The sequence below is a fragment of the Hippocampus bargibanti genome, linkage group LG16, assembly GCF_051943395.1.
Source record: "Hippocampus bargibanti isolate YZ-2025 linkage group LG16, ASM5194339v1, whole genome shotgun sequence".
Classification (NCBI taxonomy): Eukaryota; Metazoa; Chordata; class Actinopteri; order Syngnathiformes; family Syngnathidae; genus Hippocampus; species Hippocampus bargibanti.
Window position 1 is genome coordinate 18,282,114 of NC_142749.1, and position 25,003 is coordinate 18,307,116.

The 25,003-nt window shown below is 46.0% G+C and overlaps 1 protein-coding gene across 1 annotated transcript; it reads right to left on the reverse strand.

The window, feature by feature from the left end:
• Nucleotides 1–115: 115 nt before the first annotated feature.
• On the reverse strand, nt 116–23,299 carry nsd1b (nuclear receptor binding SET domain protein 1b). Its single transcript, XM_089016698.1, has 25 exons — nt 23,123–23,299; nt 20,802–21,625; nt 19,757–19,895; nt 19,502–19,674; nt 14,532–19,421; nt 13,341–14,463; nt 12,944–13,056; nt 11,986–12,235; nt 11,802–11,902; nt 10,890–10,929; nt 10,585–10,775; nt 10,096–10,233; nt 9,901–10,024; nt 8,725–8,925; nt 8,481–8,660; nt 8,053–8,209; nt 7,196–7,401; nt 7,015–7,127; nt 6,783–6,929; nt 6,406–6,528; nt 6,205–6,321; nt 5,989–6,130; nt 5,431–5,537; nt 4,376–4,577; nt 116–3,690 (listed from the first exon to the last, which is right to left on the reverse strand). The coding sequence occupies exons 2-25, from the start codon at nt 21,606–21,608 to the stop codon at nt 3,149–3,151; spliced, it is 10,326 nt and encodes a 3,441-aa protein (XP_088872824.1). The 5' UTR covers nt 21,609–21,625; nt 23,123–23,299; the 3' UTR covers nt 116–3,148.
• Nucleotides 23,300–25,003: the final 1,704 nt, after the last annotated feature.

Sequence of the window (25,003 nt, forward strand, 5' to 3'; positions counted from 1 at the left end):
ACGACGCTTTTCGGATGAGTCCGACACCTTCAAAGAAGTACAGAAGAAACCTTTTCCTCGATGGATCAATCCTGTACGACAAATCCGAACGGACAATAATCAAAATCAGAACACACGATAGAAAACAAGTCCGGTTCTACTTTTTTTTTAATTTATTTTGGCTTCATGTTGGAGCAGAAGAGAAAAAAAAAAACCGAGGCCAGTAAGTACAAAGTGCTTATTTCACAACATTTCTTTTGTTCTCTCTTTCGGTCTATATATATATATATATATATATTTATTTATATATTTACTTTTTTTTTTTGTTGTCGATTTGTGTGTATGGATGACGGCGAGACGGAACGGGCTAGAATGAGACGTGTTAGTCAGGGGCGCCTAATTTTTTCCTTCCCAAAAAAAAAAAAAAACTCCAGGGAGAAGACACTTTAAGGCAGTACACACACTCTCACACACACACACACACTCTCACAGAAACAACATGGCGGCGGTTGTGCGTCACATTGACAGTAATTATGAATAAATAACTACAGTGTACACACTGCGACTTAGTGCCATCCCTACAGTGTTAAGACCATTTGTTGATGTTTTGATTTTTTTTTCCTGCCCCCGCCCTCCTGAACTTGTCTCGATGGCATCTTGATCTCGACTGGACAAAAGCATCAGGACACACAAAAAATAAAAATAAATGCTGAAAATGTTCTAATTTAAGGCAATTTATAGCACACTCGCTAGCTAGCTAGATAGCTGGCTGGCTATATATTAGCTAGCTAGTCCGCTGGCTAGATAGATAGCTATCTAGCGGGCTATATATTAGCTACCTAGCTCGATAGATGGCTAGATAGCTATTAGCTATCTGATAGTGTATTAGTATCTAATACGCTAATATCTAGCTATTAGCTACAGAGCTATCTAGGTGGCTATCTATTAGCTATCTACTAGCTGGCTGGCTGGTTTTCTACCTGTATTTAATAGTGACATTCAGTGTATTAGCTAACCATCTAGCTATCAGCTATAGCGCTATCTAGCTGGCTAGCTATCTATCTGTATTTAATAGTGAAATTTAGTGTATTAGCTAACTAACTCGCTAGCTAGCTATAGAGCTATCTAGGTGGCTAGCTATTATCTATCAACTAGCTGGGCATGCTAGGTTTCTATCTATTAGAGTTACTTCCGGGTTGAGTGAACGCTGGCGTGTGTGGCGGCCACTGCTCACCCACAGAAAAACTGATCCTGTGACTGTAAAGTGAGAGAGTTTTGAAAGGCGCTTAGAAATTAAATGTATTATTATTATTATTATTATTATTATTATTATTAATCATAAAACTGATTGAGGGCTGTGTCCCAATACTTTTGTCCATCGTGTGTCATGGCCCCCTAAACACTTCGCCAAGAAATATCTTTCAAACTCGCCCGGTCACGTGATGCCTCGCAATCGGGTCACCTTTGCATCATCGTCAGGGAGGCGAGTCTCTCCCGTGATTGGTCCACAGGGTCCAAAATGTCCGCCGTCCTCATCGAGCAAGCGTCTGAGGAAGCAACAAGTGTACAGTAAAACGCGAAGCGGCTCGGGGACGATCCGATGGAGGCGTGACGGGAGGTTGATTGCTACTTTATGAGGGTTATGGAAGTGGGCCGGGGTGGGGCGAGGGGTTTAATATGAGAGCTGGCTGAGGGAGGGTCAATATGAGAGTTGGCTGGGTGAGGTGGATAGGGAGCGGTTGCCTTTGAACAGGAAATAAATAAATATGTTGTCGCACATACACACCAAAAAAATAATGAACTGTAGAGGGCGTCTCATCTAGTTTGTTTGCCAAAATTGAAACTGTTGTAATGATTCACACGGCCAGTAGATGGCAGCGCCGTCTAGGAAAATAACCTGATCCCAAATATGAAAATACTTTTCGCAAAAATAATAATAATAATAATTCACGGTGTAAATAACGAACGGCATGTCAAAAAATAAATAAAAATGCGATCAGTCGACTTTTTTTGGACAAATACAGGTAATATCCGACTTACAATCAGTTTTACTTACGACCACCCGTACTTACGACCATGACCTCCATTTTTAAAATGCGTAAAAAAATAAATTCGGAAAAAAAACACGTTTAAAGTTGAAAATATAAACACAGCGTTAACAGAACCTCCATACAGTACAGGTAACATCCGACTTACGACCAGTTCGACTTACGACCTCCATTTGAAAAATGTTAATTCTACGCCTGGCACCGCAACACACTAGCAGGCCGGCAACGCATACGACAATTTTGGCCAGCCAGCCAGCATCTCACGCTCGTACAGCAATCGACCGTGTGATGGCACCAGAGGGGAACGGGGGGTGTTTGCGAGTCATTTAGCCTCCGAGTCTCTATTCAACATTTTTGAATGGATTTCGACTTGCGACCATTTTGACTTACGACGGAACGGAACTCGGTCGTAAGTCGGATGTTACCTTTAAATCAACAGTCGTTAGAGCTAACTGGAAATGTTGATGTAAATGATGATGTAAACTAAAAATAAAAATGAAATGTTACGTTAGCAACATGCCGCTCCTTTTCACACCAATTACGTACGCGTACCTCCACTTAGTGCAAAAGCGAGTGCAAGAGGTGATCATTCGCTTTGATCGTCATTTTGGTCATTGACGTCACGTTTATCGCTTCTTTCAAATCGACGCAAAATGGCTGAAAGCTCGTCTTGGTCTTAGACGGACGGAGCTGCGGCCTTGTGAAATCAAGACCCCCGGCCTGTGAAAATTGTGGCCAAAGCTCTCCTATTGACCCCCCTAAAATTGTGGCCAAAGCTCTCATATTGAACCGCTTCTTTCAAATCGACGAAAAAAAGGAAAAAAAAAAAAAACGATGACGGGGAAGAACCACCCAAACAAAATGGCGGACAGCTCAGCTTGGAATTAGACAGAGCAAAATCAAGACCCCGCCCCGCATGTGAAAATTGTGGCCAAAGCTCTCATAGTGAACCCTCACCCCCAAAAGTGGCGTAGCTAATGATACGTGCGCGTGAAATTTTTCGTTGTCGCCAGGGAGCGTGTGCAAAGGGTCCGAGCTTGCGTCACAAGTGCTTCCTGTCCTAGAACTCACACTAATCCCCCGAGCTAATCGATAAAAGTTGATGTGAACAAACCACTTGGTCACTCTTCTTCGTCGTCGTCGTCATCGTCTCTGAGTTCCAGGTATTCCAGAGCCTCTTCGTCGTCCTCCTCCTCCTCCTCCTCGTCCAGCATTTCGTCCTCGTCCTCCTCCAGGACGTCTCTGTCCTCCTCATAGGAGGAGATGGGCGAGTACTGCGGGAGGTCAAAGCCGCCGCCGCCGCCACCCGCGGCAGGCGCCGAAACGGGAATGGCGACGGGCAGCGGGATGGAAAACGCCGGAAAAGCGTCCCGGGCGACATCCGAGGGGACGCTCGGGGCGAGCGACGGCGGCGTGATGACGGCCATCCCCAAGCCGGCGGTCAAGGCGTGCGGTCGGGGGTCGTACTCGCGGATCTCGCCCGGTTCCAGCGGGTGTGGTCCGCAGGGGTCGTGCTCGCTGCAGCAAAGTTTGCCGTCCAGCTTGGAGATGAAAAGAAGGCCCTCGCGGTGCGGCGTGCAGAAGGAACTGGGGCACATCTCGCAGAAGGACTGCGCCTCCTTGCCGCAGATGTCGCATTGGTGACGTGGACACTCCCAGCGGCCTGGCGGGAATTGAACAAACATAATAAAAATGGATTTCGGAGACGGCGCCATAGAGCACCTTGGTCCTCGTGTCCTTCTGGGTTGCAAGCAAGAACTTGAGGGGGCATGTCGCTTAGCTGTCCGGCTAGCTAGCTAGCTATCTGTTAGCTACCCAGTTAGCTATCTGCTCACCCACAGAAACAAAATGTATCCGGTGACCAATATTAAATTCCACTCCCAGTCTTCATCATGAGCTATCTAGCGAGTTCTCTAGCTGGCTACCCAGCTAGCTATTTAGGTGTCTATTTAGCTATCTTTCTACCTAGCAATTCGCTAGCTGGCTATCTGGATAACTATTTAACTGTCCACCAAGCTAGCTATCTAGGTGGCTTCCTAGCTAGCTAACTATTAGCTATCTAACTGGCTACCTGGCTAGCGATCTAACTGGCTAGCGATGTAGGTGGCTACCTGGCTAGCTATCTACGTGCCTACCTGGCTAGCTATGTAGATGGCTTCCTATCTAGCTAGCTATTTGCTATCTATTAGCTAGCTATCTATTCGCTTGCTTGCTAACTTTCCATCGAGTGACCTTGAGAATTTTGAAAGGCGCTTAGAAATTAAATGAATTATTATAATTATAAATGTATTATTATTATTATCATCTTGTCGGAATGATGTCGCCAAGCGGTACGGGCAGACACTGACCGGCGGGTCTCCTGGTGAGGTTGAGGCAGTCGGCGTGGTAGACTTTGGGACATCCGGGCTTCTTGCACGAGACCATCTGGCCGCCGTCGCCGCAGCTGAAACACTCGTCTTCGCGCTCTTTGGTCACCACCACCTTCTTCTTACGCCGGCCGGGCCCGCGCCGCTTCAGCTTGCGCCCTTTGTCGTCTGACGGAGGGTTGTTCTGATGGGGGAAGGGTTTGTTTACCAACAAAATCTCTTTTCACGAATGATTTTTCCTCAGAATTTGTAATTAGCAATAGCAATTTGACATTTTTATTTAGCGACACCCATGTCACTCACCAACCAAGCCCGACCCCACCAAGTTAAAGTCACAAATACAGTCAAAAACGTGGCTTTACAAACGTCTCGCTTCTCGACCAATTTGGTTTCAGACCAAAAATTTCAGGTTTTTTTTTACGCTAAAGTTTACAACCAAAAATGGGTTCTCGAACAAACCGAGTGCACCTGAATGCATCACTCAACTCCCCTTATACGTCACTTCCTCATGTCGCGTCTCATTGTGAACGACGCTTTATCCTCGTGTATTGTTTTATCACGATAAATAAAAGCATTGATTCTAATGTGAAATGTTTCAGTTTTAATAATAATAATAATAATAAATTTCATTTATAAGCGCCTTTCAATACTCTCAAGGTCAATTTACAGTCACGGGATAAGTTTTCCTGTGGGTGAGCAGTGGCAGCCACACGCGCCAGCGTTCGTTCAACCTGGGATAACGCAAATAGATAGAAAGCAAGCTAGCTAATAGTTTAGCTAGCTAGATAGCCAGCAAGATAGCTTAGTAGATAGTCAGAAAGCTAGCTAACTAACTAATAGATAGCCAGCTAGATAGCTCGCCAGATAGTCAGAATGCTAGCCAGCGAGCCAACAGCCAAATAATAATAATAATAATACTAATAACAATACATTTCATTTCTAAGCCCCTTTCAAAACTCTCATGGTCACTTTCCAGTCACAGGATATGTTTTTCTGTGGGTGAGCAGCGGTGAGCAGACAAAGGTTAGCTAGCATACCTTGGGCCTCACGCCGAGAAATCCGCTGCAGTTGGGGGCGCCGCACTTGCACACCGTCTTGCCATTACCCAAACACTCCAGGTTGTAGTTAAAAGTCAGTTCGGTGCCTGACGACAGAAATAACGCCGTGAGAAAATAGGTTTTTTTCTTGCTGGAGTGCCGATAAAGCGCTGGTCAGACCTCAATGCTTTTTTCCCTTCCACGAGAGAGCAGCATTTGTGCTTTATTACAGTTTCAGCTGTTGTTAAAGCGCTAAATCAATATGGATGTATTGCGTTGTATTTTGGACACCTTTCCCCTATTTCGAGCTCAGATAACTCCAGACCCATATAATTTAGGAATTAACTGTTTTTTCCCGATGAAAGAAGAGAGTCTAAAGTTTTTAACACTGCATTTAATAGTGATTTAGTCCTAAAAGTCCAGATTCTGTGGGTCCTGGAATTTAAGTGACAATGACAAAAACCCTGGCACTGGAGTGGACACATTTTTGCACATCATCTGGCAGTCAATGAGTTCAAAACGTTTTTTTTTTTTTTTTACCGTTAGCATTTAGCTTACCAGCAGAGACGTCCACCAAGGCGAAGAGTCCGACGCGGGTGTCGCCGCTCACCGTCCATTTTTGCGTCTCGCAGTTGGGTTGGCAGCAGTGGTTCATGAAACGGGCCTCGTTGCCTTTCGGACCGGCGTCGATGATGCGATCCTAACGGGTCGCGATGGGGTTGTAGAAGAAAATGTATATTCTAATAATTCTCATTGTTTTTTTTTTATTAGTACCTTGTCCAGCGTTAGCATGTAGAAGTTACAGATGTCATGCTCCTGGGCGTGCCTGATCCTGTTCCGGCACTCCTCCTCGTCGATGACCTCACCGACGTATTCGCTCACAAACTGACCCTGGGCGGGGCAAATCGAATGGGTCACATGACGGAGCGCGTCTACGGCGGCCGTTTTTATTGTCTTTTATTTTGAAGGGGGTACCTTTTTGATGTCGTGGACGCAGCGGAGGCCCCAACCCCGAGACAGCGTCCGGAAGATTTCCACCTGGCTGTACTGACGCCTGCTGAACGTCTGGTTGAGGCAGCGCTCGCCGGCCGGGCAAACCTGCGGCGGCGCGGCGCCATTCAAAAAATTGGATTTCGCTATCACGCTATTTATTTCGCTATCAAGCTAGCTGCTTATTTCGCTATCACGCTAGCTATTTATTTCGCTATAATGCTAGCTATTTATCTGGCTATTTATCTAGCTAACTATTTATCCAACTAGCTATTTATCTCGCTATGTAGGCATCTATTTATCTGGCTATCTAGTTCTAAAAAAACAAAAGAAAAAACAAACAAAAGCATCCACCCGCCCACCTGCGGGTGGCATTCGTAGAGCAGCATGCGGTTGATGCACTCCGAGTCGACGCCGCAGGGGCTCTCGTCCGTGGCCTTACAGTTGCAGCGCGGGATCTCCGACAGATCGGCCGTGACGATCTGGACCTTCCCGATTGGCCGGTTCACCTGCAGGGGGCGGAGTCAACAAGCATTTTAATGGACGATCGGCGCCAATCATGGACGCCGCATGCGTCGTATACGGCGATCCCACCTTAATGTGTTTGTACGGCGGTGGCTTCCTGTCGTTCTTTCGGTCCTCCTGAAGCTGCCGAAGCTCCTTCTCGGCCTGAAGCTCGCGGAATCGCACCGCCGCCTCCTCCAGAGCTGCCGACGGGCAAAAGAAAAGCCGTCACCGCAAATCCAGACGTCCGCCCGGGGTGTCGTTTTCTGACCTTTCTTATAAGTAGCGTCCACGCCTTTGCCCATCTTCTCTTTGCTGTTGGCGTCCACGTCCATGTAGGGAAAAACGCGGGCCTGGTAGGTCCACAAGTAGTCGTTGGAGCCGAAAAAGTGGACGGGGAACTCGCCCACGTCGTGCCGCATACGCAGGATGTTGTCCGGGATGGATTTGGGGTGGCTGACCTCGGCGGGCCACCACCTGGATGATTAAAATTAATAGTATTACTTAGCTGACTGTAAGCTGTCTGGCTAGCTAGCTCTTGGCTATTTGGAGGTCTATATTCACTATTTATTTGCTATCCATTAGCCGTCTAGCTGATTGTAAGCTGTCTGGAGGGCGAGCTGTTAGCTATTTGGAGATCTATATTTGCTATTTATTTGCAATCCATTAGCTAGCTATTAGCTCTCTAGCTGACTGTAAGCTGGCTATCTGTTAGCTATTTGGAGATCTATATTCGCTATTTATTCGTAATCCATTAGCTAGCTAGCTGTCTAGCTGGATATCTATATTCGCTATTTATTTGCTATCCATTGGCTAGCTAGCTAGATGTTATCTGTCTGGCTATCTATTAGCTATTTATTCACTATCCAATAGCTGGCTAGCTAGCTAGCTTTCTATCTATTTGAGGTACTTCGGAGATGAGTGAACGCTGGCGCGTGTGGCTACCGCTGCTCACCTGCAGAAAAAAACTTATCCTGTGACTGTAAAGTGTCCTTGAGAGTTTCGAAAGGCGCTTATGAATTAAATGTATTATTATTAATTTAATTATTATAAATGTAATCCGAGATTAATGGCGAAATGCTAACCGCTAGCGGTGCGCTCACAAGGCGGATGTTTTCCGTGACTGACCTGTAGCGTCCCACCTTGACCCACAGGATGTCCTTGTAGCGAGGCTTCTTGCCGGCCTTGCAATCGTTGCAGTACCAGCTGCCTTTGGGCATCTCCATGTTCAGACATTCTCGGTGGAAGGCGGCCGGGCACGACTCGCAGCACAGAAGGCTGCCCCCTGCAGGACGCCGTTTCAATCATAAACGCTTGAGTGATTATTAGCTAACTCTAGCTAGCTAGCTAGCTAGCTAGCTAGCTTTCTATCTAATAATCCTAATAATAATAATAATACATTTCATTTCGAAGCGCCTTTCAAAACTCTCTAGGTCACTTAGAGAATAGAGAGAATAGAAATATAGAGAGAATATGAAATGTATTATTATTATTCTAATTAGAAAAACGGGTGAGACAAGGCGTCCATGTCACAGAAAGACGGTTTTTGCGGTTACCTTCGGTGCACACGAAGCACCAGCTGACGTTCACGTGCTCGTGGTTCTTGACACCGCGCCGCGGCGTGAAGTGGTTGGGGCAGATGACGCTGTTGCTGGAAAGGACCACGCAGCCGGCCACCATGCACAGGTCGTTGGCGTGATAAGCCACGGGGCAGCGCACGCAACGCACCAGGCGACCTGGTTGAACCAACAAACCCTGTCAAGCGGAGGCGTTTCGCTTTCGGGGGTCGGTCGGGCTCACCTTTGGAGATGGACGGACTGCCAGGGTTGGAGACGAAGCAGGTGAGGCAGGCGTGGATGGAGCAACGGAATCCGCGGCTGAGGGGCGCGGTGGGGGCGTAGGCGGCGATGCATTCGCCGTGGTAGAACTTGCCGCACACGGGGACCATGCAGCGACGCACGTCCTCGCTACGCTTCTTGCACACAAAGCACGTGTGGATGCCTGAACGACAAAAACACGACGGTCTTTACAGTCCCCCAGCAAAAAATAAATAGCTAGCTAAATAGCTCGATATCTAGAAAGCTAGGCAGGCAGCGAGCTAGCTCGATAGCTAGATACATAGCTAGATACAATAGATAGATAAATACCTCGATAGATAGCTAGTTAGCTAGCTTGATAGTTAGATAGATAAATAGCTATCTAGCCAGATAGTTGGCGAGCTAGATAGACAGGCATACAGAAAGACAGCTAGGGAGACATCTAGATGAATAACTAGCTAGATAGCGAGCTAGAAAGCTACATAAATAGCTAGCTAGATCATTAGCTACATAGCTAATGATCTATCTAGCTAGCTACGTTAGTTAGCTACATAGCTAATGATCTATCTAGCTATTTATGTAGCTTGCTAGCTCGCTATCTAGCTAGATATCTAGACAGTTAGTTAAACAGCTAGCTAGTTAGATAAATAGATAGCTAGATACAGTAGCTAGCCAGATACAGTAGCTAGATAAATAGCTTGATAGTTAGCAAGCTAAATAGATAGCTTGCTATCTAGCTAGATAGACAGACAGATAGAAAGACAGCTCGGTAGACAGCTAGATAAATAAATAGCTGGCTAGATAGTTAGTTAAATAGATAACCACCTAACCAGCTATTTATGTAGCTTTCAAGCTCACTCTCTAGCTAGATATCTAGACAGCTAGGTAGCCAGCTAGTTAGCAAGCTAGATAAATAGCTAGAAAGCTTGATAAATAGCAAGATAGCTAGAGAAATAGCTAGCTAGTTAGTTAGCAAGATAAATAGCTACGTAGATAGATAGCCAGCTAGCTAGATACCCAGCTAGCTAGATAAACAAACAAAGAAGCCAACAAATAAATTGACATTGATAAAAAAAAAAAAGCGATGGCTTGAGTCTCCTAACAAAAAACGTAAAATGTAAATAAAAAAAAAAAAAGTGAGCGCCTCCATTGTCCTTACCCGACTTGCATTCGGGGCAGACAAACTTCCCTTTGGGGGCCTCGGCCAGGGAGATGCAGGCCAAGTGAAAGGCGCCACAGCATTGCCCCTCACAGTGAAGCAGCTCCCCCGTCTTCTCGCACACCTGACAACAAAGCGGCCATCTTGAGAACCAAAACAAACGAGCAGCATGCTAGCGCGTGAACGCTAAGTCACCTGACACACGTTCTCCTTCAAGGAGGCGGGGCCTCCCCGGTCACCGATGATCCTCCGGCTTTGTCCGAGCGCGTCATCGCACAGCGACGAGTCGTCTCGGGTGGACGAGAAGCTCTGGTCCAATGTGGAGGCTTCACCCTGAGAGAGAAAATAATAATAAGAATAATATATTTCATTTATAAGCGCCTTTCAAAACTCTCAAGGTCACTTTACAGTCACAGGATCAGTTCTTTTTTTCTGTGGGTGAGCAGCGGCAGCCACACGCGCCAGTGATTAGTTTCACAGTGGGGTAATTTACATTTCACAGCAGCCAAGTTAGAGAAAGAAAGGAATAGGTATCTAGCTAGATAGCTATCTAGCTAATAGCTAGGGAGCTAGATAGCTAGCTAAAGGCAATGATTGACAGGGGATATACAAAAGATACTTTGGATTTGCAGAATAAAATAGATCTATAATCCTTTTTTTTCACCAGAATCCGACTCGTAGTACCTCGGACTCGGTGGTGTACTTGAAGCCGTCGTCCATGTGAGGCAGGTGCGCATCTGCAGGCGTGTCGTCGGCCTGCTCGGACAACGCCGGTGCCAGGATGGGGGGGCCTGGAGGGCTGGCTGGAGTCGGCGACGGCGCAGGAGCCGCCGGACTCATCGGTTTTAACGCGGGAGGGTCGGGATCGGGATCCGCTGTCAGACAGACCCCCATTTGAGCAAAAACTGATTTTTCTTTTCAGGGTTTACCACAAAAAAAAAATGGAAATGGGGGTGATGGTGCGGTTTTAAAGGAGCTTCTTCACTAACCTGCTTGTGGATCATCGAAGGAGTTATTCACAATTTTGATCTGCGAAAAAACAAAAAAACAAAAATTCAGAATCCCGCCACAATAAAACAAAAAAGTTCGTCTGCCAAATATTTCTTTCCCATAGGAAACCATTAAAATGAGAATAATCCGTTCCCGGATCCCCATAAAACATAATTTTCTACTTAATAATCAGAAGAAGAATCAGAATCTGAATCATCTATTGCCGAGTATATAGAACACACAAGGAATTTGTTCCCGGTAGAACAAAAAGCCTTAAAACTACACAAAATATACCTTATTTTATGTATAATAAATGTGCTATGGTATTGTAATGAAAGAAATAACCTGTACAGTATAATAAAGTCGTTTTATTTACCTTTGCGATGGTCGTTGATGCCGTTGCCTCTGGATGATATGCGAGTAAAGTTGCCGTGCTTTCTCGTTGATAATACCCTCACTCACACTGTCCCCTGCTAGCTGCTTTTCATTAATCAAATCAACACAAGTTTTTCAACCTCTTCTATTGCCTGAGACTGTTGCTTAGACAACACAGAAACATAGCTTAATAGCTTCCTTGTTCTTAAGGATGGTAGCAATGGTCGACTTAGCGTACTGGTACTGGGATGCTAAGTGACACAAACACACACCTCCTTGGTGTTTTTTGATGATCTCCTTCTTCTGCTCGATCGTCATTTTCTTTTGTGTCTTCTTCGGTTTAATGCTAGCCTGTGGTGGGGTCTTCTTCGGTCCGATAATAGCTAAAGTACTACACTTGATAACAAACTACGTCTGCACTCAAAGCAAGGAGGTGACGAAAACTAGTCCGCCAGCCACCGTGGCTCCGTGTGCGGAGGTATGACTGTAATTGGATAACAGAGTATTTATTTCCTAAAGCTTTTGAGCTAACGTACCTTCTTCTTCGGGCCCACAGACGCCTCGGATTCAAGACAATATTCCAGGATCTTCGGAGTTGGTTTCCTCTTCCGCTTTTTTTGTAGCAAAGCGGCCTTGCCTGAAATCAAAATGTCACAGAAAACCAAAAAAAGTATGAAGTATTTGAATTACGACCGCGACCGGACGCCATCGTCATCTCACAATCGTCTCCAGCGAGTTCTTCAATCGCCGGCGGTTCGGCTTCGGCTTCAGGGGGCGGAGTCAAAGTGTCGATGGAAAGCGGCTGCGTTTCCGGCGGCGACGCATTTTCGGCGTTGGGGATTTGGAGTTCTGTGGTGAGGGTGATTTCCTCCGGAGGCGGAGTCTGCATTTCAGGAAGTGCTTTCAACGATGGCGGCTCGGGGACGTGTTTGTCCAGTGCAGGTGGTTGGGGTGAAAGTGCTTGGTTAGCCTAGCGTAGCGGAAAATTTCATGTTCATTTGTACACTGATGGATTCATAATTAACTGTGTATACAGGTAACATCCGATTTACGACCGGGTCGATTTACGACCGGGTTCCGTGCCGACGAAACGGTCGTAAGTCGAAATTCATTCAAACTGGCCGACGTGACGTTGGCACAACAGGATAGTATACGATGTCAATCCGTTGTTTTTAATTAAGCAACATTTTCTATTGAATACTATTATACACCAAACTCTTTACAGTTCATTTATACATTTGATAACTTTTAGTGTCATTTTTAATCATTTTATATTTCGTATTATCGATTTTTATTACTGTATAACTGTACCTCTAATGTATACAAAACTGTTTACTGTACAGTTCATTTATAAATGTTATACTTACCCTGCTCTCCCTGCTAACGGCCAATAGAGGTCGCCAGACACACACGCCTCAGCAGTGTACAATACTACAGGAGATGTCGCACTGTAGAACTACTGTATTGAGTGCAGTCACGCAGTAGATTGCTGTGCGAGTGTGTGACATGCTGGCTGGCCAAAATTGTAGTACGCGTTGCCGGGTGCTTGCGCGTTGCGGTGCCAGGTGTAGAATTAAAACAAAAGGGGGTCTGGCGGTTGTGGTCTTAAGTACGGGTGGTCGTAACTCGCACCGGTCGTAACTCGGATGTTACCTGTATTATTTTTTTCTTTTCTTACCGTTGTAATTGTCTCAAGAGGCTTTTTGCTTTTCTTCCTGGAAGAGAAAATGTGGTCGTACTCTTCCGTCCATTCTAGGAGCCTTTTGCTTGGCTTGCGTACTCGTTTATTGGCTAAAAGATGTGAAAACATTTCGCATTTAGGAAACACCGACTTCAATGTTCATACACACACACTAAATGTACTGCATTTAGGACATTATACTCCAAAATTCGCAATACGGACAGAATACTAATATAGAATCAACAGTGGAGCACCACAGGGGTCACTACACAGTACCCTATGTCTTTGTTTATTAACCTCGTTTTCATATCATAAATAATCATGTACAAAATATCGAAGTTACAGTTACAATCGCAGCGATTTCTAAATCTAGATCTCGACAGTCTTGACCTACCAGAGGACTCGTCATCGCCTTCTCCAGCCTTGGCTTGGGAGCAGTCGGATGCAAAGCCATTTTCAAAGTCTCCGCCCCACCTCAACAATGGTCCTTGGTTACCGGGCTGCATTTCCAACAGGGACCGGACCTTTGCCGAGTAATCCAGTACCGAGGAAAAGTCCATTCCAAGAAAGGACCCCACGCCCGGGTACCCGGGTCCGGACCCAGCGGGACGACTCGGCACTTTGCGTCCGTCTTTGTTCTTCATCCAAGCGGAGCTATTTCTTTTCTTGTAAGGCCTTCTGGACACGTGTCTTCGACTCGCGTCCACGCAGGGATTCAGATTCCGATCACCGTTCACAACGCCTTGTTCTCGGCCCGCGGGTCGAGCCACTCCAGGCATGACCATGGGCTCCTCTTTGACGTGGGCGCTCGGTGGTCCGATTTCCAGTTCTAAAGGGGTCCCGGTACGCTCTCGAGTGTCATGCATGTCTTTCATCATCATAAGAAAAGTGCTGAACTTGTAATTCAAGTCTGGTTTGAAGGTAAGCGCTTTGCCGTTAGCCTCGTCGGTCAAGGATTGGAAGGAGACTTCTTTTGTGGTTTTCAAAGCATTCATAAAGGAAAACGACGAGGGAGGGGAAGACGAGGAGGCGCTTTGGTGGCCCTTCTTTGTCTTGACATTGGAGGTGAGAGGTATGAAATCCATTGGCGGCGTTGAAGATACCGAAAGGATGTCCTCTTCACTCTTGAACTCAGTGCAATCATCCAACACCGAAGGAAGGGTACGGCCACTGGATACGGTTTCGGCACAAACAGCGCTAGTCCGAGACTCTACCGGTTTGAGTTTACCGCAAACGGTGGAATTGCTTCCGATGTTCCAGGCGGAGTTCTTTCCATGGTGATCCTGGTTTGCCTGGTTTTGGTCACGACGCAAAAGTTCATTCTGGGCAGCCTTCTTCTTGGCCTTTCTGTGCTTCAGCTTTTGTAACACCTTCAAGTTTTTCAGGGCTCCGGTCATCAACCGATTGCTAGCCGGTAGATGGACGGGCTGTTCTCGTGGTAGAACTTGGGGTAATTTATCAGGAACTTGCTTTGATTCCAGGGATTTGGTCTTGGAGGATGACGGCTCTTGGTACACCTGACCATCGCCAGATACCGAATTTGATTTCAGGATTTGGTCGTGGGGGATGGTGACTCTTGGTACACCTGACCATCGCCAGATACTGAATTTCTATCGTCCTGTGAGGGCACCGGGGGTGTGACATGCAGCAAGCTGGAGGCGCGAGCCACACGTTGCTTTGAAGCTTCTGGAAGATCGGAAGTAATTTTGGGAGGACATTTTGCTTCAGCGTCTGTTGTACGGGATTTGGAAGAGCCACCGGGATCGTTGTTGGACTTGCTCTTTCCGGAAACAATTTCCTTGTCAATTTTTCCTAAAACAACAAATGCACTTCTGTCTCCACTACGTGCCGAAAAACTCATCTTTTCTGGGCCACTTTTGGCATCAGGGTTACTTGAAGAGCTTTTGTCTTCAGTTTTTCGGACAACTGGTTTGCCTTCACCAATGCTGGAAACGCTTTTGTCTGCACAAATTCTGGACACGTTTTTGTTTTCGCCATTTGTAGATGCACTTTTGTCGTCGCAAATTTGAGATGCGTTTTTTTCCTGTTTGCTTCCGAAAACCGGGTCGTGTCCATTACTTGTGGAAAAGCTTTTCTCATTTTTTCGGCGCGAAATTTTGTCCTCGTTTTTTCTGTAAACGTCTTTGTCTTCAGTGAGCCTGTAAACCACTTTGTGTTTGCCGTTAGATGTAATTTTTTCCCCCGTTTCTCTCGAAACACCGCCGACCTTGTTTTTCCCGTCTTCGCCAGTTCTGGGAACAGTTTTTTCATCGCCGGATGTGGACACAACTTTGTGTTCAGTTTTTCGGAAAATCCTATTTGGAGAAACGCTTTGGTCTTCACCATTTCTCGATATATTTTTGTCTTCACAGTCTCTGGGCTTAATTTTGACTTCACAATTTCCAGAAAGTCTCGTGTCTTCAACATTCCCAGAAACAGTTTGTTTCCCGCCGCTTTGGGAAACCTTTTTGTCCACACTATTTTTGGAGATCAAGTCTAATTGAGACAGAGACTGAACCGCTGTTCTTTGGGGTTCCTTTCCCTTTGGACACCCAGTTTGTTTGTTGGAACTAGTATCAATTTTAGACTTCAAATAATTCTGAATATTTACATCCACGCGCATCAATTTAATGAACGGTAGTTTACACATAGCAATCAAAGCCTTTTGAAGGTCTGTTGACACTTCATTTAAACTGGACTTGGCCGTGGTATGACTTTCTCTTTCTTCCGTCTGGTCCAAAGCGCCAGGATCAAGTCTTTTACTGGACCTCAATTTACAACGATCACTTTGACCTTGGTGCTTGACATCGGCCTTCTTCTGAAACCTTTTGACATGTGAGCGACTTTGACCAGATGGCTGTTTGGAAGAGGGTTTAGAATGAGGGATAATTTGGCGAGACTTTAAGGAGTCAGACTTCTTAGAGGACCTGCAGGAATCTACAGACGCTTGCGATGATCCCTGAAGGTTGGAGGAGTCTATAGACTGCAGTTTTTGTGAGGATACGGGAGGGTGATAAGAATCCAATAACTTGTGTTTATGTGATGATCTTTGGATCTCAGATGAATCCAATGACTTCATCTTATGAGATGTTCCATGAGGGTCCATGGATATTTCTTTCCGTGATGAGCCGGACGAGTCAGAAATATGCACCGACTTCAGCTTTTCTGACAAAATGTGAGGGTCAGAAGACTCGCTGGACCCCTGGCTCTGTGACATTCTTCGAGGTGCAGCAGAATCCTTTGATTTTACCTTTTGAGATGAAGCTTTTGGATCTGAAGAATACTTGGACTCATGCTTTTGTGACAGTCCTCGTTGGCCGGAAGAACCTGTGGGCTCCTGATTTTTTGACAGTCGACGGGAATCACAAGGATCCATGGAATCCCACTTTTGTGACAATCTTTGATCAGACGAATCCCTGGGCACCTGCTTGTTTGATGGCCGAGTGTCAGAAGATTCCATCGGCTTCAGCTTTTCTGGCGGAACCTGAGGGTCAGAAGACTTCCTGGACTCATGCTTTTGTGATAATCCTCGAGGTTCCGAAGACTCCATCAACTTCAGCTTTTGTGACAAATTTTGAGGGTCAGAAGAATACTTGGTCTCCTGCTTTTGAGATAATCGTCGTCGGTCTGGAGAACCTGTGGATTCTCGCTTTTGTGACAAATTTTGAGGGTCAGGAGAATACTTGGTCTCCAGTTTTTGAGATAATCGCCGTTGGTCAGGAGAACCTGTAGATTCTCGCTTTTTTGACAATCCATGGGAGTCAAAAGAATCAATGGAATTCAGCTTTTGTGAAGATTCTTGATGGTCGGGTGAATCCATGGACACCTGCTTCTTTAATAACCCACAAGGGGAAGGAATATCCACCAACTTCTGCTGTTGTGCTGAAACTCGGGGGTCGGAAGAATCCCCTGAGTCATGTTTTTTTGAGGATCCTCGAGGTTCAGAAGAATCTATTGGCTTCAGCTTTTGTGACGAAACTCCGTGGTCAGAGGAATATTTAAATGCTTGCTTTTGTGACAATAACCAATGGTCAGAGGAAACCTTGGACTCTTGTTTTTTTGATAGTCCACGAGAGTCGGAAGAATCTGTAGAATTAGGGTTTTGTGGTGATCGTCTATGATCGGGCGAATACCTGGACTCCTGCTGTTGTGACAATAGTTGGGTTTCTGAAGAATCCACCAACTTGGGCTTTTGTGATGATCCTTGGGGTTGATAAGAATTCACAGATTTCTTCTTTTGTGATGATATTTGGGGGTCTGATGTTTGTATGGATTCCCGCCTTTGTGACAATTCTTTTGAGCAAGAAGATTCTGTTGATTTCTTCTGGGACAACCCATCAGGGTTAGAAGAATCAAATAACTTTTGCTTTTGAGACAAATTTGGGTGGTGAAAAGAATGCCCTCCTTTTGACAATACTTCTAGCTTAACATAATCGACAGACTTTTGGGATTCCTTTTGAGGGTCAGAAGAATCCATGGAATTCGTTTTTTGTGACAGTCCTTGACGGTCATAAGAATCCACAAACCTCTGCTGCTGCGGTGGTCCTCGAGGGTCAGAAGAATCCATGGACTTCTGTCTTTGTGACAGTCCTTGACAATCCACAAGCTTCTGCTGTTGTGGGGATCCTTGAGGAGGAGACCCATCCATTGACGCCATCTTTTGCAATGATATTTGGAAGTTGGGAGAATTCATGGACTTCTGCTTTTCTGACAATGTTCCAGGATTAGAAGAACCCTGTGGCAAATTTTGAGACCATGAAGAATTCTTCAACTTCTGCTTTTGCAATGATACCGAAAATTCAGAACAACCCTTGGACTCCCGCTGCGGCGACAATGCGAGAAGGTGAGAGGAATCCATCGATTTCTGCTTGTGGAACAGTCGAGCGGAAACGTCGGCGTCCTTCCGCCTTAGGTTTGCAAAATCCACGCATCTCTGCTTCTGTGGGAAGATTTGGGGGTCAGGAGATTCCTTGGAGTCCTTCTGCGGCATTGCTTCAGGGCTGAAACAATCCACTGACTTCTGTTTTTTAGACAATCCTCGAGGTTCCAAAGAATCGATTGATTCCTGCTTTTGGGACAATGATTGAGGGTCAGAAAGAGCCATAAATTTCAGCTTTTTTGGTGATCCTTGAGGGTAAGAGAAATCCAAAGATTGATGCTTTTGTGATGATCCTCCGGCGTCAGAAGAATTAACTGATTTGCACTTTTGGGACAATTCTCTGGAGTCGGATATAACCACTGATTTGCGCTTTTGAGAAGATGTTCGAGAGTCAGAACTATTCCGAGACTCGCGGTTCTGGGGTGTACTTGGAGGGTAAGAGGAATCCACAGATTTCTGCTTTTGTGACCATCCTGCAGGGTCAGAAGATAAAATTGAGTCTTGTTTTTGTGACAATGTCCGAGAGTCAGAACTATTGCAAGACTTGCGGTTTTGGGATATACTTGGAGGGTAAGAGGAATCCACAGGTTTCTGCTTTTGAGACAATCGTGTAGGGTCAGAAGATAACATTGAGTCTTGTTTTTGTGACAATGACTGAGAGTCCGAAAAATCGGTGAACATCTGTTTATGTAATAATCCTTGAGAGTCAAAAGGAGCCATGGACTGTTTGTTTTCTGAAGATTGAAAAGGGTCAGAAAAGACCACTGACTCTTGAAGTTGTGACAATCCAAGAAGGTCGGAAGAATCCATCGACATCTGGTGTTGAGACAAGAGCGCAGGACTACTTTTGGGAGACTCGCTAGCTACAAAGTTATTTTTAGAATCCCACTGCCATGACTGCTCAGACACAAGCTTTGGTTCAGGATTTACCAATCCACCCTGCTGGTCACCTTGCCCGGTAAAGGAGGCAGAATCCTCTTGAGCCGTCAAGTTTTTAGTAACAGCAGAAGTCTTTTTCTTACTGAGTACGTTGGTGACAATGGTACGGTCTGACCGTTCTGGAGTCACCGTTTTCGGTCGTCTGTCTTTGCCCGATTTACTGAACCAAAGACCACTTTGCATTTCCGGTTGTTTCTTTTCCTCCTTGGTGAGATTAGCGGGCGACTGGGTCGACGCGGTTTGGCGTTCAAGTGCTTTTGGACACAAAATCTTAGGGACCGACTCAAGGTCCGAATAAGGGCACTCTATGTTCTTATCTGATTGGTCGGGGTTGTGATGTCGGACCTTTTTAGATCTCTTATTTGAGAAGTTGGAGTCTTCCATCATGGCAGAAGACTTCTTTAAAGTGCCTTGCTTATTTTCTACCGGGGATGACGTCTGGCAAGAGATCGATTCGCCGATTGAGTGCGACTTTTCCAGAAGATTAGAGGCAGCGGGGGAAGATGGCGAAAGTGGTGGGCAGGGCTTGGTCGTGGTCGGTGAACCGTCATGGAAGGTTGCGTCCATGGTGAAAGAGTCGATGTTGGGCCTTTGCTGGAGAATACTTTCGGCTTCAGCCACGCTCAATTTCCAAGATGCTTCGTAGCGTTTAGCGATCTGCGGAAACACAAAGTTAGTGAAGATCTATATCAACGTCAGATTCTTGCTTATTGATTCGACACAAAGTAGAGAATTACGGTGTATTGGTGGTTCGTCCCTTTTTGCTTCCCCTTCCTACGCATTTGCGCAAGCTGCTCAAACTGAAAACCCCCGTGAAAAATATGAGTGGATTTGTCCTCCACCCAGGCTCGCTCCTCCTGGTCCCCAAAAGTCTTGATGTGGTAGAGTCGACATGGCCGATCGCTTGGCTCTAAAATAAAAACAGTCACAATCATCCGTAAGCAATAAAACCACAAGACATTTGCATACAGCCAGCAATGCAATTGGCGCACCTTTAACCTTGTGATAGACTCCCTGCGCAGGGTCAACAACCACCTCGCAGGGCCACCACGGACGTCGGTTGAACTTTGCCCAAATGACCTCGCCCTCCAGAAACTTGACTGGTGGTACGGTGCTTCGTTTCATGTCGCTCTTTCGTGGAAAACGTTTACAAAAACAAACATGAAGAGTTTCGAGGTTTACCTGAGACCGTTTACCTGAAACCTGGGACCCGAAAGGACAATCGACACCTCTGGACAAGTTGCGTCCCAAATTTGTAAAATCACTTCTACTGAGCACATTTTACAAAGATCCCTCCGCATATAGCTATATTTGACGTTTTATTAGAATATTCATGAAGTTTTGTTTTCGAGTTGATGACGATACCTGACATGACGTCACGTCTGGAACGCCCCTGACCAAGAAAGCGACACACAATGCATTTTGGGTACTTTGTTTGGTCTGAAAACTTTGTGTTGATGGCGAAATTAGAAGGAAAACATAAATAAGGCGATGGTGAATCGTTGTGTGTTGCACCAAGACTACTATTTGATACTAGTTGACACAAATTCCCGGCAGACAAATCAGCCCATTTCCAACAGAGCTTGGGCGCCATCTTGTGCATTTTCTGGGACGCTACATTGGCGCTCTGATGGCTCGAATTGCGATGCAAGTACTTCTTTAATCGATTACAAACATTTATGCTTTCCTCTTCAGAACTATTTGAATCATATTCATAACTGGATGAGTAACAAGAAAGCCTCTTCTTCGAATCTGAAGCCATTGTTTTGATTCTCAAGCAAGGCAAGACGTCTTGGCCTGAGGTCACGAACAAGGGGGCGGGACCTTCTGAAACTGGCCATTTCCGGTTTCATTTTGAAGTCGTTTTGGGACACTTTAAGGCATTTTTATCGGTGTTTTGCATTTGACTAAAAAATATCAGACTGTGTGTTTTGGCTATTTTAGGTGCTATCAAACATTTTTCTGATGTCAGTTAGGAAACAAAACAATGGTGTCGGTTGTCCTTCAATGACCCTGCGTAATTGTAAAAATACTTGCCATCAAATGCCTGGAGGGGCTATCGCCAAAAAGAAAGAGATCCGTATCGCTCTCCCACTCGTCATCGGAAACATCCCAGTACCTTCTGCGAAAACCCGAAGACTGCGACCGGGTGATGACTTTTGCGGATGAAACATTTACATCCTTGGATTCCGATTGTAAATCCACAGCGGTAGACTGAAACTCCTTCTCGGGGGTCTTGCGTTTTTCCCGCAAGTCCGTGACGGCAAAATACGTCGCGTCCTCCGGTTGCTCTTTGTCACAATCGTCGTCGTCAAACAAAGAGGATTCAAAATGGAGGAGGCCATTTGCAAAGGGGCTGTTGCTATCCAGGGAGAAGGCCGGACTGGGCGGGCAAGAGAAGCAACTGTCGGGTTTCCTCCCCGATGCAGCGGGACTGCTACAGCTAGCTGGCGGCTCCTCGTTAGCGCTGCTGCCACTTTGGATCTCGCCTTGTTTGGCAAAACCGGCGCCGCAGTCGGGCCAGGAGTCCCGCGCCGACTCCTTTTCAGCGGAGGTGGCCCACTCCCAGTTCTTCCCTGGTCGGGTGGGTAAAACTAAGTCGGGCTGGCTCACCATGGTGGTGAGATGCTGGAGTCTCCTCAGGGGGCTGTAGGTGGACGAGGGCGGCGAAGGGTCCCGTTGCGCAAAACCGTAGATGGATGCGTGCTGTAGGGAGGAGGCGGCGGCGGACATGGTTGTGCCGGGGTCTTGATTGTGTTTGGATCGGGGGTAGCGGGAGAGGTCTCGGGCAGAACTTGGCGGGCAGTTGGACTCCCGGTTTGGGCCTGCATGTAGCCCACTCATGCTGCCATGCTATCTCCCTGGAACAGGAACGGTGTCATTAATAATAATTAATAATAATAATAATAATAATAATAATAATACATTTCATTTTTAAGTGCCTTTCAAAACTCTCAAGGTCACTTTACAGTCAGTTTTTCTGTGGGTGAGCAGCGGCAGCCACACTCACCCCGGAAGTCACTCAAATAGAAAGAAAGCTAGCCTGGTAATAGATAGCATATATTATAAATGAAATGTATTATAATTATTATCATTTGCTAGCTGTTTGCTATCTATTAGCATTCTCGCTGGCTAGCTCGCTATCTATTAGCTAGCTGGCTGGCTGGCTGGCTATCTAGCTAGGTATCCGTTAGCTATCATTTATTAACCAATGGGGTAATTAGCCTCGTCTTATTTATCACATTGTGACATCTTTAGACCAAGGAACTATGTTGAAGTGAAGGGTAAGAGGTCATAGCATTTTATAATGGGAACTAAAGTACTCCGGTGCTATCTTTTAGCGTCACAAAACTTTTTGACTGGGGGTCAATTCCCTAAAAATGGAAGGACCTGATCCCGACTTTCCGCAAAAACATTGACATCCATTTCAAAATACCAGTTTGGCTCTTAAATTGAAATTTTTGGTTCACGTGACCCCTGGAATCTGTACCATTTAAAAAATAGCAAGGGGCAATGCTATCATAACTGCATTTTTATAACCTAGACAACACAAAAATGAATCTAGTTCTGATGACAAATCTGGATCTTGTGCTAGACTCTATCCCACTTGTCTTCAGGGGACACTCTTAACCGTTCGCAGGGGCACACAGAAACGTTTGACCCATTCTCAAAGGAAAACAATTCATATTTAGCCATATTGAAAAGCAGTTTCCATCACATTATTCCGGGGGTTGCGTCAAGGATGTCAAAAAGGGGGTTGCCTGTCCAAAAACAACACTTCAAGGTGACGATAATACGAAAAAATAGATCTACATATGAAAATCTGAAATGGCTAATTCAAGAATGAAGCTGTGATCGTCTTGTTTTCCTTGTCGGTGCGCAGCTTGGGAAGCCTTGCTTGCCTTTGAGGTGAACATTTCTAGAAAAGCCATCAATGGTGTGTCAAATGAGCTTCCTTTTTTGCTAGCCATTACGGGATGTGATGAAGATCCTGTCATGCCTGCATTTGTATGAATAGTATGCTGCGCGCGTGCGTGTGTATGTGTGTGTGTGTGTGTGTGTTGCATGAGGACACCCACTCACATAGGCATTAAAATGGCCCTGGTCGTGCGTGTGCGCGTCACCCAGCCTGTGCAAATACACGTTTGACACTGCGTGTAATGTGTGCGTGTTGTCAAATTACAACAAAACATGCAACACAACGACGACGCCAGGAATACACGCGCGCGCACACAAATACGGTAGGCTTGTGTCGGCGTGCACGCGCACCAGTATGGTTTGAGAGGCACGTAAAAAAAAAACAAAAAAAAAAACACACAAAACGCCGACGAACGCGACAACCGTGACGAGTTTCTTACCATTCCCCCGTCGAGCAGCTTCCGGGCGAGTCCAGCCGCCTCCATTTTGCCTCCCAAATGAGGCAATTCCGGGATTTTTGACAGCGGATGAGAGCGACGGAAGAGTCCCGGCGGCGGCACTACTAGGCCCGGATCCCGAGGAGCACTCACCCCCCCTCCCCTTCTTCGTCTCTTCTTCCACCACACCACCACCTCCCCTTCTTCCTCCCTTCTAATATATGCTCCCGCAAGGGCAATATAACCCCATTTTCTATTTGTACACGACTTTATACCATAAACGTGGATTTAATCTGGCATAAACGTCAATTTCCTGCCTTTAGAAGCCCCCCATTCCCACATGTGGCCACCTCGCCTTAACGAGCCGTCAATCACTCGCAGTCGGCGTCGGTGACGTCACGCGCCGAACTTCCACCTAGCCGTCACCTTCTACCTACGCCAAAAATAGAAAAATTCACACCGTCGAAAAGAAAAAAAAACACGCGTGGGGTTGTATCACGTTTCGTCTCTCTGTTGTTTCCCCGTGACGGGGGACTCGAGTCCAGTGGCTCCACAACCTTTCAAAATGGAGTCCTCCACAGAGACTCTCACGAGAGGTGGCGGTGGAGGCGGAGATGGGCGACGAAATAGGCCCACGAAGGGTTACAGAGCGTGGGGGGTTTTACGGTTGAGGCTTCCGTGGTGGAGTTGTCGTGACAAAATGTAAACATACAAGCAACGTGAAATTGTGGCGAATCTACGCGCAACCGACATTGAATAGCGCAAAACGGCAACCTTCCCCCCTTCTCAAACTCGAACCTTGGCGGGGTGGGAAAAAAACAAAAACACGACGACACGAGCGAAATGGCGGCCAGTAGCCGTGGTCGGTCGCCACCGCCGGGATGAAATGTGAATGTTTTTAGACATTTCCTTGGGGGATGGGGGTCATTTGCGATGAGGAAGCAAAACGGTAGTTCAAGACAGAGAAAAAAGGTAGAAGGTCTCAGCCACGACCAACAGGCGGAGAAGAAAGGGCCCGTGGCCACACGGGGGGAGTTTAGTGGGTGAAGCAGCGCCCCCTAGGAGGAAGACCCCGCACCTGCAGGCGAAGTCGCCCTTTGTGCAGGCCCGATTTGCTGCTGGTTTTGTTCTTGAGGTTGAAGCGGAAGTTGCCAGCTAATCACTCAAGCTAGCTCTCGGAATTTTTCATATTTGTTTACAACTTGACTTGAACGCTAGAATTGGTTCGTAACGTGTGATTAAAAGTCGTGGTCATCTGAATTTCATGGAAAAGTACGCGATTGACATATGTATATAAATACGTCTGACAATCACACACACAAAATAAAACACAATCCCTGCCATGTTATATTTTATATTAACGGACACAGCGAGGCCATCGGCGGCCATCTTGTGTTGCCATTCGTTGAATACGTAAACTTCTCTGGGACATCTTCAGAGCTAATATGTCGCAGCATATGGTCTGTGTGTTTGTATTAGTCAGCCCGAGATGAAACATGAACGTTTCATTGGTCAGAAATAAATCCAAAATCCACCCTTTATGGTAGAAGTGCCACACAAAGATTTGTCTGAAGTGTGTTCTCAAAATGACCAACACTGAAACGAAATCAGAAGCCATCAAGGTCTATTAAATGGCTCCAAAATGCCAACCTAAACTCTGTAACGACACGATAGAGTCAATCATGAAATCCTTCTTTGGTACTGAACTTGCATTTAACGCATATTGACTCTAGGGGGAGCCAAAGCACAGCTAGTAAGATTCTATGGGGTTTTTGTTCACCTAATTTTTAATCCAAACACATTTTTACGGTTTGTTTTCGAGTCTCAAATCAAGAAAACACAAGAAGTTGACTATTCCTCAAAAATAATAAAATAAAATCACAT